Source organism: Psittacula echo (genome assembly GCF_963264785.1).
Source record: "Psittacula echo genome assembly, chromosome: 2".
NCBI classification, from domain to species: Eukaryota; Metazoa; Chordata; class Aves; order Psittaciformes; family Psittacidae; genus Psittacula; species Psittacula echo.
In genome coordinates, this window is record NC_137737.1 from 107,743,796 (window position 1) to 107,760,351 (window position 16,556).

Sequence of the window (16,556 nt, forward strand, 5' to 3'; positions counted from 1 at the left end):
GCTTGTGAGGTGGGCTGATGCCAACCGTATGAAGTTTAACCATGCCAAGTGCAAGGTCCTACACCTGCGTCAGAGCAATCCCAGGCACAGCTACAGGTTGGACAAAGAAGAGATTCAGAGCAGCCCTGCAGAGAAGGACTTGGGGGTGTTGGTCAATGAGAAAATGAACATGAGCCGGCTTCAGTGTGTGCTCGCAGCCCAGAAAGCCAACTGTATCCTGGGCTGCATCAAGAGGAGCGTGACCAGCAGGTCAAAGGAGGTGATCCTGCCCCTCTACTCTACTCTCGTGAGACCTCACTTGGAGTATTGTGTGCAGTTCTGGTGTCCTCAACATAAAAAGGACATGGAACTGCTGGAACAAGTCCAGAGGAGGGCCACGAGGATGATCAAGGGACTGGAGCACCTCCCGTATGAGGACAGGCTGAGAAAGTTGGGGCTGTTCAGCCTGGAGAAGAGAAGGCTGCGTGGAGACCTCATAGCAGCCTTCCAGTATCTGAAGGGGGCCTACAAGGATGCTGGGGATGGACTCTTCATCAGGGACTGTAGTGATAGGACAAGGGGTAACGGGTTCAAACTTAAACACGGGAAGTTTAGATTGGAAGAAATTCTTTACTGTGAGGGTGGTGAAGCACTGGAATGGGTTGCCCAGGGAGGTTGTGAATGCTCCATCCCTGGTGGTGTTCAAGGCCAGGTTGGATGAGGCCTTGGGTGGCATGGTTTAGTGTGGGGTGTCCCTGCCCATGGCAGGGGGGTTGGAACTAGACGATCTTAAGGTCAATTCCAACCCTAACTATTCTATGATTCTATTCTATGATTCTGACTCTATGATTCTAAGTGTCGGAATTACACACCTTAAAAACTTGCAATTTCCTAGAACCTCTGACTAAATGAAAATTGATTTTTATATGACCCACCTAACATGACACCAATAAAGTGTGGAAAATTGGTAATAAAAACTTTGATATCACCTAGATAAACCCCGGCATTATTTCAGTAGATAGAGGCAGATCTTCTACAACTCCTCATCCATAAACTGCACTGGAAGTGCCTTAAAAATGGCTCAACTCAACATTCACTTATGGCAGAATATTACATTAGCAAATATCTGAACTTTTATCAGTAAAGAAATAAAGGTTACATATTACCCAAAATAATCTCCCTTTCTGATGGTGACTGTTATGTCTGCTTGTGGGAGAGTGGGTCAGAACTTTTTTTGGAGATTTTGAAAGACAGGTTGAACAACTGCATTACAATTACATCTGTTTTGTCAGATAGGTGAACTAAATGATGTCCTGCTGCTCCCTTTAAACTCTGTTTTCTGCATTTCCATGATTCTTAACTGGATTTTCCAAAATCTCATTTAAGTTCTATTCAAATAATGCCAGGATATTGGAGACTCCACAGTCTATGTTAGATTTTAAGATTTTTTTTGCAGCATTTAGTTGTTAGATAGCTAAGAGCTGATGTTCCAGAATGATGGATGAAAAAAAAGGGCATGAGGGTCATTTTCTTACTGGATCCTGACTATTCTTTTCAAATTTAGACAGAACCTTGCCCAAAGGACAAATCCCTTTATTCCTCCAACTGTGGATCTGTACTGGTGCTAGTGAAGCAAAATAGTATAATTCGTCATTATGTCATTTCTTCATCTAAAGGCTTTTTCCTTTAAATATTGGTAAAATAATTGGATTTGCATGTAATTTCACAATAGCAATGAATACTTTAATACCTGATATTTCAACACACTTCTAATATATGTGATATCCACATATATTAAAAGACTGTCTCCTTCAGGCACTGAAAGCAAATGCCTGGCCCCGAGAAACAGGCTAAGTTATGAGATTTTTAACAACATGTAAAGTTAGGTACTCAGTAAGAAATGCTAGATACAGAGGTGAGAAGTTTGAGCTTTCTGGCTGCAGGGATGCAGACTCAGGACTGCACATTAAGTTCATGTGTCTGCTGGGATAAAGACCCTGGGACCTCTCGCTGAAAGAAGGTGTCTACTGCTGTAATTTTAAGGCTACCCCTATAAAAACAGCTACCAGCTAAAGAGCTTGCCCTGGAAAGAACAACTTTGCTCCTAGGTCTGACTCAGGCTTACATACTTGCAGTTTTGCTTCACCCAGGCTATGCCTCCTCAACTCCAGACTTAAGTGTTTGGCACTCTCATAACTGCTTTCCTCTTGGCACTACAATTCTTTTTCCCTTGGTTGTGTACAGACCAATGGCAGGTGACAGGTGAATGGAAGGACCATTTGCCGCTCGCTGCATGCCTCAGTTACTCCCCTGCAAGCATGTTATAATGAACTGAGGAATCCCTCAATCTGAAATGTCCCCTACCCTGACCTTCTCCTTACTAGGTTAGTGCTCATCTGATAGACCATTCTCTGAAAGATGAATGCCAAGGGCACCGTAGTTTTCATGAACATACCAAATACAGCATATGTTTGTATAAGAGCAACTTTAATGACTGTGCTTTTCACTAATAGAATATTTGATGTACACACAGCCAGGGCTTAGATGCCTCTTTTTCTAAGCTTTGGCTTGCAACAAGTTGTAGGCAGGAGTTAGACACCTCACTTCTCCAGCTTGGGTTGGTTGGAGCTGTGCTGGATCCACTACCTTGACAGCACAACGATCAGCCACAGAGGTGCCTACTGAGACATCATGAATAGTCTAAATCAATCTATAAACCACAGGTACATAAATTTCATTTAACTTGTCTGTATCTTACACTGTGACCTGCTTCAGTTAGACAAAATATGTCTGAAATATACTTTTATATTTCACCTCAAGCATACATTTCAAATAGATGAAATGTCCCCATGATTCACTGTGTATATTTGCTTGCTCTGGGTAGTTTAGCAGTCATATTTATAAAACCTTTGTGATACATTTTAGGCTTATAAGCAAACATCAGGGCAGAAAAACTATTGACAAATAAACTTCCAGCAACTAGGTGTCTGTACACATTTAGCCACCTGACTGGACTGAGTCAGCATCTTTAAAACAAGGAACAGTTTGGTTGTTGGTTGTATCAGCCTGTTGGTATCTTCTACTTAAAAAGTAATTAAAACAAGTTTATGACTTAACTGTTTGCCTTGCTCCCTCAGACTCTGCTTTGAGATGCATTAGATAAACAGTATACGGAGATACCGGCATTTACTTTTCAATATTCTGTTCACTGTTGGACTACTAGTTTCTTTTGACTTGTACAGTCCTGACTACCTTAGAAAGTCTGGTCATGCTATTCTTTTCCATCTCTGAATACATCTGCACATCTCCCATTACAGATGACGGAGTTCTGTATGTATATACATTACAGAATGAACTCCATGTATACAGCGCATATACTTCTCAGCAATACAATTAGACGTGCATGCGCGTTTGTAAGTAGAAAGATGGTTCATCATGGTGTGTGTCTATGTACATAAAGCCTAACATCAGTAAGAACATTAACATATTAACTAAAATACTCTGATCCCTGAAGATAGGGAACTGTTGAACTAGCTGGAAAGTAGTTAGTTTTATAAAAAAATCAATTCATACTTTTTCATAACATTTTATCCTCTTACAATAGAGTAGTTTTCAAAACAGTATCAATAGGTTACCATTCAATTCAACTTTTCTTTTACACAGGATCTCATTTAGGTGGGATTTTTTTAAACAAAGCATTTCAATACCAATTTTGTAGTAAGGTCAGGTAAGAAGCTTAACAGTGATTACTGTCTGACAGCTTAATCTGTGCAGTCTTTTGTCAATTTTTCTAAAAGGTATTCAGGCAAAGGTTCTACACGAGGAAAAGCAGCGATTTTTAGACATCTAGCAACATGCAATTTTGGTTAATTTGCATTTAAAAAATGTTAGGGGATTTTTTTTTTTTTAATTATGCCTGCTTGTTTCTATTACAATAGGCTCCCTGTAATGAGTCTTATCTAAACATGATGTTGACTGTCACCACTGTGTAATGCCTCCTGTTTTTCAAAAAATTTACTAAGATCTCTCTTTCAATCTTTATAATATTTGATCCACATTACTAGGTAGAATGCTGTATCACATGGTTCTAAAAATATCAGGTTTCTTAAGAGCTGATAACCCAGGGACAGTTTGCTTCCTGCATAATTCACTCCTACATTACGTATGTGATTTTATTACTTTGCAACCGGTACTATCTTCAAAAAGAAGATTAATTTTACATACACTGTAAAAAAATAAAACTATTTCTTACAAATTATGCATTTTGAAAATCAAAACTATACATAAAAATTTAAACATGGCAAAATGCTAGGTACCTCATAGAGAGTAATTACACCATATGTTTGCGCCGGCTCTCTCCACTGAAGAAAAATCTTCTCTTCAAAGGTGCTCCCTTGAATGGATTCAAGTGGCACAGCACTCGGGACTAATGGATAAAAAGAGGAAAAAAATGATCTTTTAAGAAAAAATTCAGAAGGAGACACTCTGCTTAGTATTTAGGCTGTTGAGGCATAAAACCCGTCCCACTATTAATTCCTTAAGACTGAAGCAAAGGCCATGGCAGCTCAGCAGGAGAATGATTAATTTAACAAAACTGTGCCATAAAGGAAACGTGTCACCTTCAGTGTAAGAAGGAATTAGTGAACATAACCCTTATCCCATAAATACTACTAATGAAAGAAAAGGACAAGCCAGCAATTTATAAGGAATTAGGCAATATCTCAAATATAAATTCCTGCAAGTAAAATCTACTTGAGGTACCTACTTATCAATAGTGTTACTGTCCCACAGTGAAAAACATAGTAAACATTCATATATGAAAATGGACAAGTATTGAAGTAACAAGGTATAGCTTCAACAGACTAAACTAGAATGGTTAGCCAGGAAAGATGAGCCACATGTTGAACAGAACAGCAATGCTGACTGACATCAGACCTGAAGACCTACAACAGGGTGAATGTAAGGAAATTATGAAGCAGCCAAACCAAATATCTAACATTATTAATTTTTCTTAAAAGTCTCTTAATTTATGAGAATGAACTCTGAAGAGTCAGGGATGTCAGACCACTGTCAGATATCTATTTCTGTTTATTGTTTGTCCTGCAACAATTTCCTTATCCCTCAGCCAATCTCAATACAGTTTTCAGAGAAGAATATGTGTAAACAGCACATGGACATGTATTTGCAATTTTATTTTTGGAACACTTGCAATGGAATGAGAAAAGAAAATCCCGAAAAATGCACACAGGACTGCTGTGAGGCAACAGGCATTGATGGATAAGCACTTTTCCACAAACTATATGTGAAAATACAGTAGAACATGCTCTGAGCAAAAGGTTGGACTAAATGAGCTCTGGAGGTCCCCTGCAATCTACACGATTGTGTGATCTGAAAAATTATGATGGTTATTTGGGTCAGTATACTCTGTTGTGTTACATCCAGATTTATGTACCTTACTGGAGGTGTACAGTATACTAAAAAGTAATTTTTGTCCAAGGCATTCTCTCAACTACTGATGCCGGTTTTCAATAGGTCTTGGAATAATATAAAGTTCTACAGGGCCAGGAATAAGAACATACTATGCGAAATTCTACAGAAAATACATGAACAGCCCAGATAACAATAAGGTCTTTAGCTTTGTCATCCTACAGTTGAACTGAATCAAAATTAGAGGATGACAGCAGAATTAATTTTAATTAAGCAATGTTTTGTTAGTTATGCTTTGTCAAATCTTTTGCAATAGCAACTATACATTCCTAAATTGTTTAATTTATTCTCTCATATATTTTGATTAGAAACTGGTAGTTCACAAAACCAAGACAGCAGATGGTAAATGATTTAATAGGTTTAAATGACAGACTCCAAGTATTTGTTATAAGAGGAACGCATCATTGTTGATTTTTTTTCTAGAAATCTTTCCAACATGTTTGCTGTAAATCTATCACTGATCTGGAAGAAAATACAAAGCCATTCCTGTTCAGATCGCAGACGATAAAACTGGGAGGAGGACAGATCTGTTATACAAAGCAATGCCAGTCATTTGATAAGGTTTCTTTGAGCAGTATGCATTTTAAAATAGTTAAAAGCAAGGTCAAAAGACTCGGGTGCACTTGTAGAGGGCATGAAGGGGCTATATCAGTACAGAACACTCTGGGAAGGTGAAACCGATTCTTGATGCATGACCAATTCAACAAAGAATCACATTTTGGTATCATAGATAACAGAGTTCCAGTAAACTCTCTGCAAGTATTATCACAATATCACAATAATGTCACAGAGGACTTAGGAGGACAGCATAACCTTTCCATGTAATATTATTAGAATATTATAGAGCCACATTAGCCAATTCTGCTGTCATGCTTTTTTGAAAAAAGACATTCATAAATTACATTATTGCTCAAAATTTAAAAAATGAGATCTGAAAACCCCCATGTTAGCTGACAATACTGAAAAGGAAGGGAATATATATATATATAGTTCAATGTCAGTATATTGTCTGAATAAGCAACTAACAGTGTCCAGTAGTTGGAAAGCCAAAGCTAGAGAAAAAAAATTAAACCACAAATCAAGAACAAATATTTAATGTTGAGCACATCATTCTATAGGAAAGCTTACATGAAGATACTGTGGGACAATCACCTGAAATTTCTTCAAAATGATACTGGAACTTTTAATAGGCAGAACATAGCTCAAGCATAAGTTATAAGTTTAATGAAAAAATTATTAAATGACATGCAATGTTTTAGGTTATTTAAAAACTCATTTTAATACTTCCAATGGACCTTTTAATACCTTAAAACTGGTGAAGAATTTGGTGGGAAATTTGATACAGATTTGAGTGAAAATAGAACATGCATTTATATGGAAGTGTACTGACTATTAGACAGTATGCATGTATAAGTATTTGTAAATATAAAACTCACCGTCTTCATCAGTTTGTACTACAAGTTCCTGGCTTTCTTTTCGTCCTTCTGGATTCATTAGTACTAATTTGATGCTGACATTTGTATATGGTGATAAATTAGTAATTGTGTGCTGGGGATGTGAACTTTCTGTATCCCAGCTTACTTCTTCTCTCACTTGCTCTTGTCCTCCAGCCTGGTAACGGTAATGGACTGTGAGGTTGTATCGATGGCAACGTGTGACATTATATCCAAATGGTTCCCAACAAATGGTGATTTGTCTAGATTTGATCTCCACAACCTCTAGTTTTCGTGGCCCACGCATTGGATCTGCAAAATTACCAACATAATTCTAGGATGATTATTCATGTTATAGTAGTAAGTAACAGGAGTAGCAAGTTTTACATTTCCATAAATATGACGTATAAGCAGAAACAGAAATTCACTGCTTTATCTCTAATAGTGCAAATGACAACGAAATGACAACACAGATCCCAAAAATCAGGGAAAAAAACCCAAACAAAACATGAGAAAGGGACAGAAAAGTCTTGGATGAAAAATGAAGTGCAAACAAAGCACCAGAAAGTTTTTACGCTTTAACTCAAAGTGCATGATACAGTTTAAATGATGTTTATTATTTTACTTGCTGCCTGCAAAAAACAAATGCATCCATTTTTTTTTTACAAATTAATTTGCATTAACACTTTTAGAGCAAAAACCTTAACAAAACCAGCATCTAACAAGAAAAGTTAATTTAAGGGAAAACTTGCAAATACATGGTGATTTTCTCCCAGGACTGTTTATACAAAGAAGAAGTGTTAAGTGGTTCTTCAGCTATTTCTTATTCATTTGTTTTTAAGTTAGACCGAATGCAATTACTCAACCTCTATTTGGCCAGGACATTAAGTTAATATTTCAATTCCTTTAAAATAGTCCATAGGGTTCTTTTCCCATAAACATCACCTGGTAATAGTCTGTGTCCCCCCCATTCCCCGTCTAAAATAAACAGTACAAATACCTCAGTTTGTCATAGTTGTTTAGCAAAGAATAAAAAGAAACAGACGAGGCACATCAGCTGATACCCTATTGCACGTGTGCTTTCCTGGTGATCTCTCAGTTGATAACCATAGCCATAGATCACATCTAACAGAGTCATACCCAAGAATATGGCTACTTATATACAAGAACCAAAGATTGTCGTTGATGTAGTTAAAATTTTCACCATAGAATCATAGAATCAGCTAGGCTGTAAAAGACCTTTAAGATCATTCAAGACCAGCCTTTACCCCAGGACTGCCAAGTCCACCAATAAACCATGCCACCAAGGGCCTTGTCTACATTCAGTCCTACTGGTCTCAGCAACTGAGACAGAAAAGTGAACCCAAACTTCCACCACATTACAACAAAACCAGTGAGTTGACAACCCCCACAAACGTTTTCAAAACACTGTCATTAATAAAGCTATCATACATATTTAGCAATAATCTGGGTTTTTTTCATATTGGAGCCCTCAACAAGATTAAAGACAATGTCTGGTTTTATCCACTGCTTCACTAGTTAAATACTTAGAAGAGTTTTAATGAGCTAGAAGCCTCTTACATGTAAACAAATTAATATGCATTTTCCCTCTTTTATGTTTATTAATCAACATGTCTTCACTAGGAATGTTCTAAACAATTTACACAGGATTTCATCTTTTTACTTTTTAATAAAATCCCTGCATGCTTGAAATAATTGTTCAAAGATGTTATTCATCTTAACTCCTTGAAGAAAAGGTGTTAAGAAATTGCTTGTTCTCTCTAACATCTACAAAGCATGGTATTTTTTACCCCTTTCAAATTCTCCAGATTCTTTTTTCTTTCTCTGTTTAATTTATTTATTTTTTTTTTTAATTGCCACTACCCAACAGTGTTGATCACCAACATAGAATATTTGACAGTTGGTGACAAAATGGCAAAGTACAACAAATTCAGTAAGAGATCTAATTCTGGTCTCCTTTCCAGTGACTGACTGGCAAAAATATACTCACCAAGGATAAACCACGACAGAGCCATTTACCTGCTTCCACACACAGATACCCCAGCTAAGAATCCTGGTGTCTGGGACATTTTCTACTGCTACAACAATCAAGATTAATGAGGGCAAAGCTCAAAGAATAGCAAGTCCTGGAAGTTTCATCTCTTTATTTACTTCTGCATAATTCAGACATAAACGTAATGAAAAAGTACTTCTATTTTTTTCTTCTTTTTGTTTCCTATTAAGCATTTCTTCATGTAGGTGAGACTGTGAATAGCAAAGGATATTTGGTGGGTATTGTGTAACAGTACTGCTAGCTGGGCTTAATAGGACTAGAAAATCAACAAAATTGAGGTGACCCTGACATATAACATTATGCAGCTGAACAAAGCTCCTAGCTGCAGGAATATGGAACAGCCTGCTTAGCTCCACAGTAGGCACATCAGAAAATTCACACGGGAGCTGAGAAATCATTTTATTAGAGATATAAAACTAATTCATAGCATTTTGAAATTAAAACTGAGTGTTTCCAAGCTGTAAAAAAAAAAAAAAAAAAAAAAAGTAAATGGATCAAAACCTATCCAAGATTTCTGCCCAGGAGGAAAATATTCTTATGTCATGTTACCGTAATAAAAAGCATGAGTTAGCCCTCTAGTTAAATCCTGAAGTCATTGCTATGAGAATGATAGATACATTTTCACTTCTAACAAAACAGACCAGGGTAAAAAGAAATTTGACTGTAAAGATGGAGACAATACAGTTTTTGTTGATATTCACAGGATAAAGCTCATCAGATAAGGCAAATACCCTGATTGTTTTGGTTCCTGTCTTCTGTAATCTGTAGTATCAGACAGCTACACAGCTCATACCTGTTTTTCTTACCATTCATTAAGAGGTTATGGAACTGATAGGGCCCTAATTACCCCTTCATAGGTAAGTGTATAGTGTCAACAACTCAGTGACAGCACGTAGTGGAAAGAAAGGAAGAGTTAGAATATAAAAAGAATCTTCTGGGACACAGCACAGGAAGCCATTAAGGCAACGTCCTGTATGAAGCACCAAGTGGTATTACTGCTGGTTTTGAGGGATGTCTACTGAGAAAGTGAGGTTGAATATTCCAAAGAGGTTTGTCCATGAAAAAGCCTCTGAAGATACAGGCCTGCACAATGAATTTACTCACTTTGTGTCCTCAACATCACTTTTAAATTCTCAAAATGGACATGGTTAGCGGAAAAGATGATGCCTTATTATTTCTTTCATCAAATAAACCTAATTCTTGATGTACCACTACTTCATTCTGTTTATTTTATTTTTCTTTTCAATACCACGCTTCTTTGATTTATCAGACGTGACTTCATTAGAGATCTGAGGATATCAGTTCTCATCTGCTCTATATATTTGAGTTTTTAGTCAAATATAATTTTTGGTTAAGAACAGTTAATTCATACAATAAGCAGGAAAGAGATGAAGGGGAACATTTCTGCTTTTAACCAGAAATAATAGCTAATGCAACACTGGAATTTTTTTATTAAAACCCCACGTGGCTCAAAACAGCCATGAAAAATAGCAGTTACTGCAACAAAAGATAGAAAAAAAAGTTTCCATTTGATCAAGTTAGCACTGAACTTCTCTGGAGGTGTCACTGTATACCCCAGAGGAAATATTTAATGTGACATGCTTCTGAGAGCATAGTAGATCACTTCCTATACCTGGAAAGTATATGTTCTTAATGATGAAGGATGCAGGATACTTGGGGAAAGAAAAATGTTAAGCAACACAAAATGAATGACAGCTAATGACTATGTTTTAAAAGGGGAAGCTGAATTAATTACCACAGCATACTGACTTAATTTATCTGATTTTATTTTCTATCAGATCTTTTTATCACTTTCCCATAGTGAGTTCCCAAATTTAAGTGAAAAAATAAGCATTCGATAGAGATGCTGCTGTTGTGGTCAAGAGAGTTGCCCTACCTATTCATGTGGTACTTGAAGATTGTCATTCTAGAAATGGACTGCTGTTGCTCCCTTGCATCAAGTAAGGTAAGGAATAGCTACATAGACAATTGTCATTTCACAGCGTTAATCACAGCTGAAATCACATTTTTAAGTACAGAAAATGAATAAAGAGATTAATATGTCACACTATTTGTTATGCAACATATATATCTCATACCACAACAGCTATTTGCTGAACCTTTGTTTCTTCCTCACTTGCGAAAGGCCCACCTTGCAGAGAGGTTATGCAGCCACGCTTCTCAACTCACTTGGGAGTTATCCAGATGAACTGAGCCTCTGTCATTCCTCAGTATCCCAGCTATCTTCTTATGCCTCACTGGTAAAATCATGAGGCAAATGGGGAGAATAAGGCCTAGCAATTCATGAGAGACGAGGTTTTCCTCCCAGAGGAGTGCATTGCCTGTCATGCCTGAAGCTTAGCCAGATAGTTCTTACTAATTCCCCTGCTGGCACCTGCAGCATTTTTCATACTGCTCTTCTTCTGCCAGTTTCAGCAGGGTATCCAGGAATGAATTCTGGCAGTTGCAGCTCCGATCTGAGGGACCAGCAAGCCTGGTTCTAGCCCCTGGCACTTTAGCATCCTATTTAATTGGTGATCTTGGCTCCTTCTCTGCTCCACTCTGTTCTCCTGAGAATATGGAGCAGAGGCTGACAGACAGGATCAATTTCCATTGCAGCTGCAATTCACAGCTCATCTCTCTGGAACTTCACACTTTACCTCTTGCCACAAGTACAATGCTTTTTCAGAAAGTCAATTTCAGAATCATGGAGACATTTAGGTGTATTTTTAGGATCCTGTCATTGATCATCAAAACTTGGGTTAGAATGAAAACTGAAGTCTGAGAAGTTTTGTCTTTTCACCACAGACTGCACAGACCTACTGAAATAAGAGATGAAGAAAAGAATGGTGGTGTGGTGATTTTTCTGACACTCCATGCTACTCCAGTAGCTGCAAACATCTGGTGTGTGTTAGATACTATTCAAAGACATCTGAATAGGAATGAAGAATTTATTTCTTGTCTAGGCAAACTATTAGCGTGTTTAGCTCTGTAACAACTCTCATTATTTAAATTCAAGATTGGACTCCACGGTCCTTCCACAGGATGTAAAGTATGAACAGAACAAGAAAATATACATGTTTAAGATTAAAACTGAATCATTTGAGATTTAAGAAATTATCCACTACAGCTTTTTTAAACACAGAGGTTAACTTACTTTAATTGCATTAAATTACAATTAAATGTATAGACTTTGTCACAGATTGCCTTAGCAGTCTTGTTCAAAATGCTTCACATTTTTCACATCAAGTACTCTGGGTAAAGTAATCTGAAGGCAGAGTACTCTAGCATCAGTATCAGAGGGTGTCGCAAACAATTTCACAAATGCCATACTACAGTGATTGAGACCAGAAGCACATACACACTTTAGACTTGATTCTACATGCTAAATCAGGGCTACATCTGATTCAGGAGACAATTTAAGACATACTTTGTTTCAAAAAAGACTACTTGTGTTTTAAGTCAAACACATGTTCTAAGAGCTCACCAGAACTGGCAAAAGTTATCAGGCTGTCAATGCACTTCACTGAATCAGATGTACCTTCCAGGGAAGAACAAAACAGAACAGCTGAGGAGGTGACACAGAAAGTTTAATTCTCCATGCAGGAAAAATAAAACATTAAACAATTAACCAAAAATTAATTGAAGAGATCACAGCTTTAAATATATTTATGCACACCATACTTCATCTGTATTTCTCTTTACTTGGTAAAACTCCACTCTGCAGAGGTTTCAAAGCCAGACCTCTCTACTCACTCTACAGTTCTCCAGATAAACAGATACTCTGCTGTTCCTCAGTAGTCTAGATATTATGTTATGCCTCAGGGGCACAGATCATGAGGTAATGAAATATAATTTCATCTATAGGGGAAGAGACTATATTCCTTCTGAGTCAGCTGCTATCAAAGCAACAATGTTTGGTTTGTTTTTAGAAAACAAATCTCAAGATTTGTATACATCTGTAGTTGACAACAAACAAGAAAGTAGGCAAAATATGTTAGTTGTTTGGCTTGTTCTTATTTGATTTGATATACACAAGTGCAAACAATTTGAAGCTGCTTGCAAACTTGGTCAGACAGTTTTGTAAAAGGTCACATTAAACTGTGATGGAATGATTTTTATCCTGTAATTATTCTTCATCTGCATGCTTCAACAACAGATTGAAGTTCAACAAGAGCTCCTCTTTACTCAAATTCCACATGATTTATCAGATCTGGTAACAGATCTGGCTGTTTCGAATTTCAATTTCCAAAACCTGAAGAATGCTGTGAGGAAATATCCAATGGGCAAGATTTCAGGTGATGTAATTTTATGATTTTTTAACACATTTTTATTTTGGTCAACAGAAGTATTAGATTTATGCAGCTGCATCTCAAAGCCAAAGGAACAGTTAAATCTGTTACTATGAAGAACTGCTTTATAGTTAGGACTAAAGGAAGAAAAGGGTCACTTTACCCTTGTGATTTTTCATACCTTCTGTTATTTGGGTTATAAAAGAAAGGAATCAAACAAAGAGAAGGAAAACAACGAAACAAAGGGACAAATGGCTCATGATCAAAATCAAAATCCTAGTATGACGTTGCTGATGTCATCATCCTCCTTAGTCCCATCATTTTAAAGTGAAACCAAAGACTAAGCTACCAGTGTGCACAAAGCTGCTGAAGATCCCAAAACGAAGTGAAGAGGGGCACATTAGAGAGTGGTCATCTTCCTTATCTAAGAACATTGCTTGTTTGGGCAGAAAGGAAACATATTAAAAGCATTAAAGATCAGTTGTAAATTTGCAAAAAATTTGAAACATTGGTTTCATCTAGGAAATCTCTACTTCCTGGCACGGAGCAGCTATGGAAATTGATAGCAATAGTTACTAAGATTATTCAGGTAAGAGTAACAGAAGATAAAGAAGATAGCTGGAACAGACCACAGAAGATAGCCAGCATCTTCTGGAAAGGTTTCAAGCTATGGTATTTAAAATTCTCACCAGTCTTTCACTGTTACTTCCTAATAGCATTTCCAAAAGAACATGTCTCTCCTTCTGCAAAAATAGATGCCTCCCACAGACAAGCAGCACTTTCACAAGTCTTCTAAACATACTCCATGACACTTCAAAAAATGCTGGGATGCAGAGCTTCAGTGCTAATTGAGAAAGAGCTATGAGACAGCAGAACTGAAATGACAGACATCTGCATCCCAAAAGAGGAATGATCAGGTTTGTATATATATATAAAGTACGATGAAAACTGGACTATGCCTTCTTTTCTTTGAGCAAATTCTGCTGGGGGGGTGGGGGAAGAGAAATTAGTTCTTTTTAATTAAAGTCTTAAAAAAATTATCTTCTTTGGAATTATATTCGTCTTCCACAGTCAAAATGCCAGTGAAGGAAGAGGAACACAAGGGTGTATGTACCCTGAAGTTATCAGAATGCTAACTTTGAGCAGTAGCCTGTGGGGATCCCTTCTGCACCCTTCAAAATTACTGCAGACTTTAGAGCATTCACAAGCAGATGTTTCCTGCACATTTTGCCCAGCACCTTTACTCAGTAATCAGCATCCACTCTGTAACAATGGAGGGGTGTCCACGACAAGACTTAAGTATAAAAAAACGTATCTCAGGGCAACCCACCACAGATAGTTTTCTATCTCTCAATAAACCACTTCCAGCATCTGAAAACTGCAAGATTCATACTGACAGCATGTGCTCATACTCAGCCTCATTTTCCTGCCAGAGATGCCAGCAGGCTAATGGGCAAAAGTGAAAAGCTAGCATCTTCCCAGATATAATGCTGTTAGTCAGATTATAGCTAACACCATTCTTCTTCAGCATGGAACCAGACACAAGACTGTGTTTCCACTGATTTTGTTCTAGCATATACTTCCGAAGTATTGTGTAATTAAAACTTATGTATCTGTATGAGGTACAATAATAGCATTTCTCCTAGCTTATATAGAAAGAAACTCAAGCTCAAAAGAAATTAATTATCTGCTAAAGTTTACAAGGCATCAGCAAAAGCTGTGGAATCCTAATTCTCAGTCTTATTTCTAACTCACTACAGCACAGCACAGCTCTCCACGGGTTTTTCTGTACTTTGTGGCCAGAATTGGTTAGCTCCACAATGTGTGAGCTCAGAAAACAACAAAACACATACTCACCGCTCACAGCACTAAAATGAGCAGGCTAAGTTCTTAAAATGAGCCAGCTTGAATCCTCACTCACTTCTCCACAAAAATTCAAATGTGAAATATAGCAGCAGTCTACTTTTTTCAGGAAGGATCATAAGTACTAATATTACCTTATGACTAGGAAATTTTTCTTAATGATATTTATAGCTGAAACACAACCTAGAAGTATAGGAATTCTTGGGAGAGAATGATGATATTTCACCAATTATAGAAGATTTACTGAAAACACATTCTAATAAGAATCTGAGACATCAGTTCACTGCTTACAAAAATTAAGTGTAGCTGTTGCTTTAAACCAGATGAGGTATTGGATTTAAGCTTTTAGTAATGTATTATTACAAGCACTGGATACTGAAACATGAATGATGTAATCCTACCTGAGATGGTTTCCCTAACTTTTTCATCTCTTATTCTCCAATTCACAGCTACACATATCCCATGAGGCCTACGCCTTCAGGTTGACATTCACAGTTGCGAAATATATTGGTCTAATCATCAACATCCTTTTAATCATCAAAAACACCCTTTTAAAAGTAGCATTTTTTATGTGTTAGCTTCTATACAGCATTTTCTTTTATGAGAGGTGATACTCAAACTTTTCACTTTATTGCAAAATTTGAATCTCAACCAATGCAAATTGAATCTAATATTTCTTTATGTTGTCATTTTATAGGTATACTGTGAATGGTGAGTCATTTAAATTCTAATACATTTAAATAAGGAATGAAAGAAAAACATCAGTCGATATATTTTTGTCAAATTACCTACATTACATGATTACTCCTCCACAATCAAAATCAGATTTTAAGTATGAATGATACAAACAAGATTACATTCCAAATCTGCAACCAAGATTTTAGTTGCTTGTTTAAAATGACATACCTAGCTATTCAGTAATCACTTTATAATAACCCCTTTCATTTCTAAATCTACTTAGCCATCAGCCACCAGTGAGGAAAATGCTGGCAGTGGTTTTTACAACTACACATTAGTTTTACATTTCATGACAAGCTAATTCTAGAGAGTTCGAAAGACAGACAAGCATGTGTTCTTAAGGTTTTCTTTCTTTTGCATGAAGGGAGTACACATCTAACTGAGAAATGAAAAATAAAGAGTGCAGACATATACTTTTCACTTCACAGATATGGCAGTGACAATTTATCCCCACTTCACCCCAGGAACCTCCATGAATATGTAAATCAACAAGAAATAAAAGGTTGTGACAAATAATTCTCAGAAGAATTACTATGGTAATATGGCAAATAAAGTGCCTATTTCTGGTAGATGCTACCTTTGGTAGAACCACCTTTTGTAGATTTGTGGATCAGAATGACCTTTGAGGAAAACTGAAGTCAAATGACCTATACTGTCCCTCCCAATTGAATCTATCAATCACGGTGTTTA

General features: G+C 36.9%; 1 protein-coding gene across 1 annotated transcript in view; it reads right to left on the reverse strand.

Moving 5' to 3' along the window:
- Nucleotides 1-16,556, reverse strand: part of PTPRM (protein tyrosine phosphatase receptor type M) — a gene marked incomplete at its 5' end in the record, with an annotated part of 476,815 nt that overhangs the window by 221,870 nt on the left and 238,389 nt on the right. The window contains 2 exons of the mRNA XM_080610125.1: nucleotides 4,296-4,405; nucleotides 6,903-7,211. Of these exons, the coding sequence (XP_080466251.1) occupies nucleotides 4,296-4,405; nucleotides 6,903-7,211 (419 nt within the window). The remainder of the gene's footprint in view (nucleotides 1-4,295; nucleotides 4,406-6,902; nucleotides 7,212-16,556) is intronic.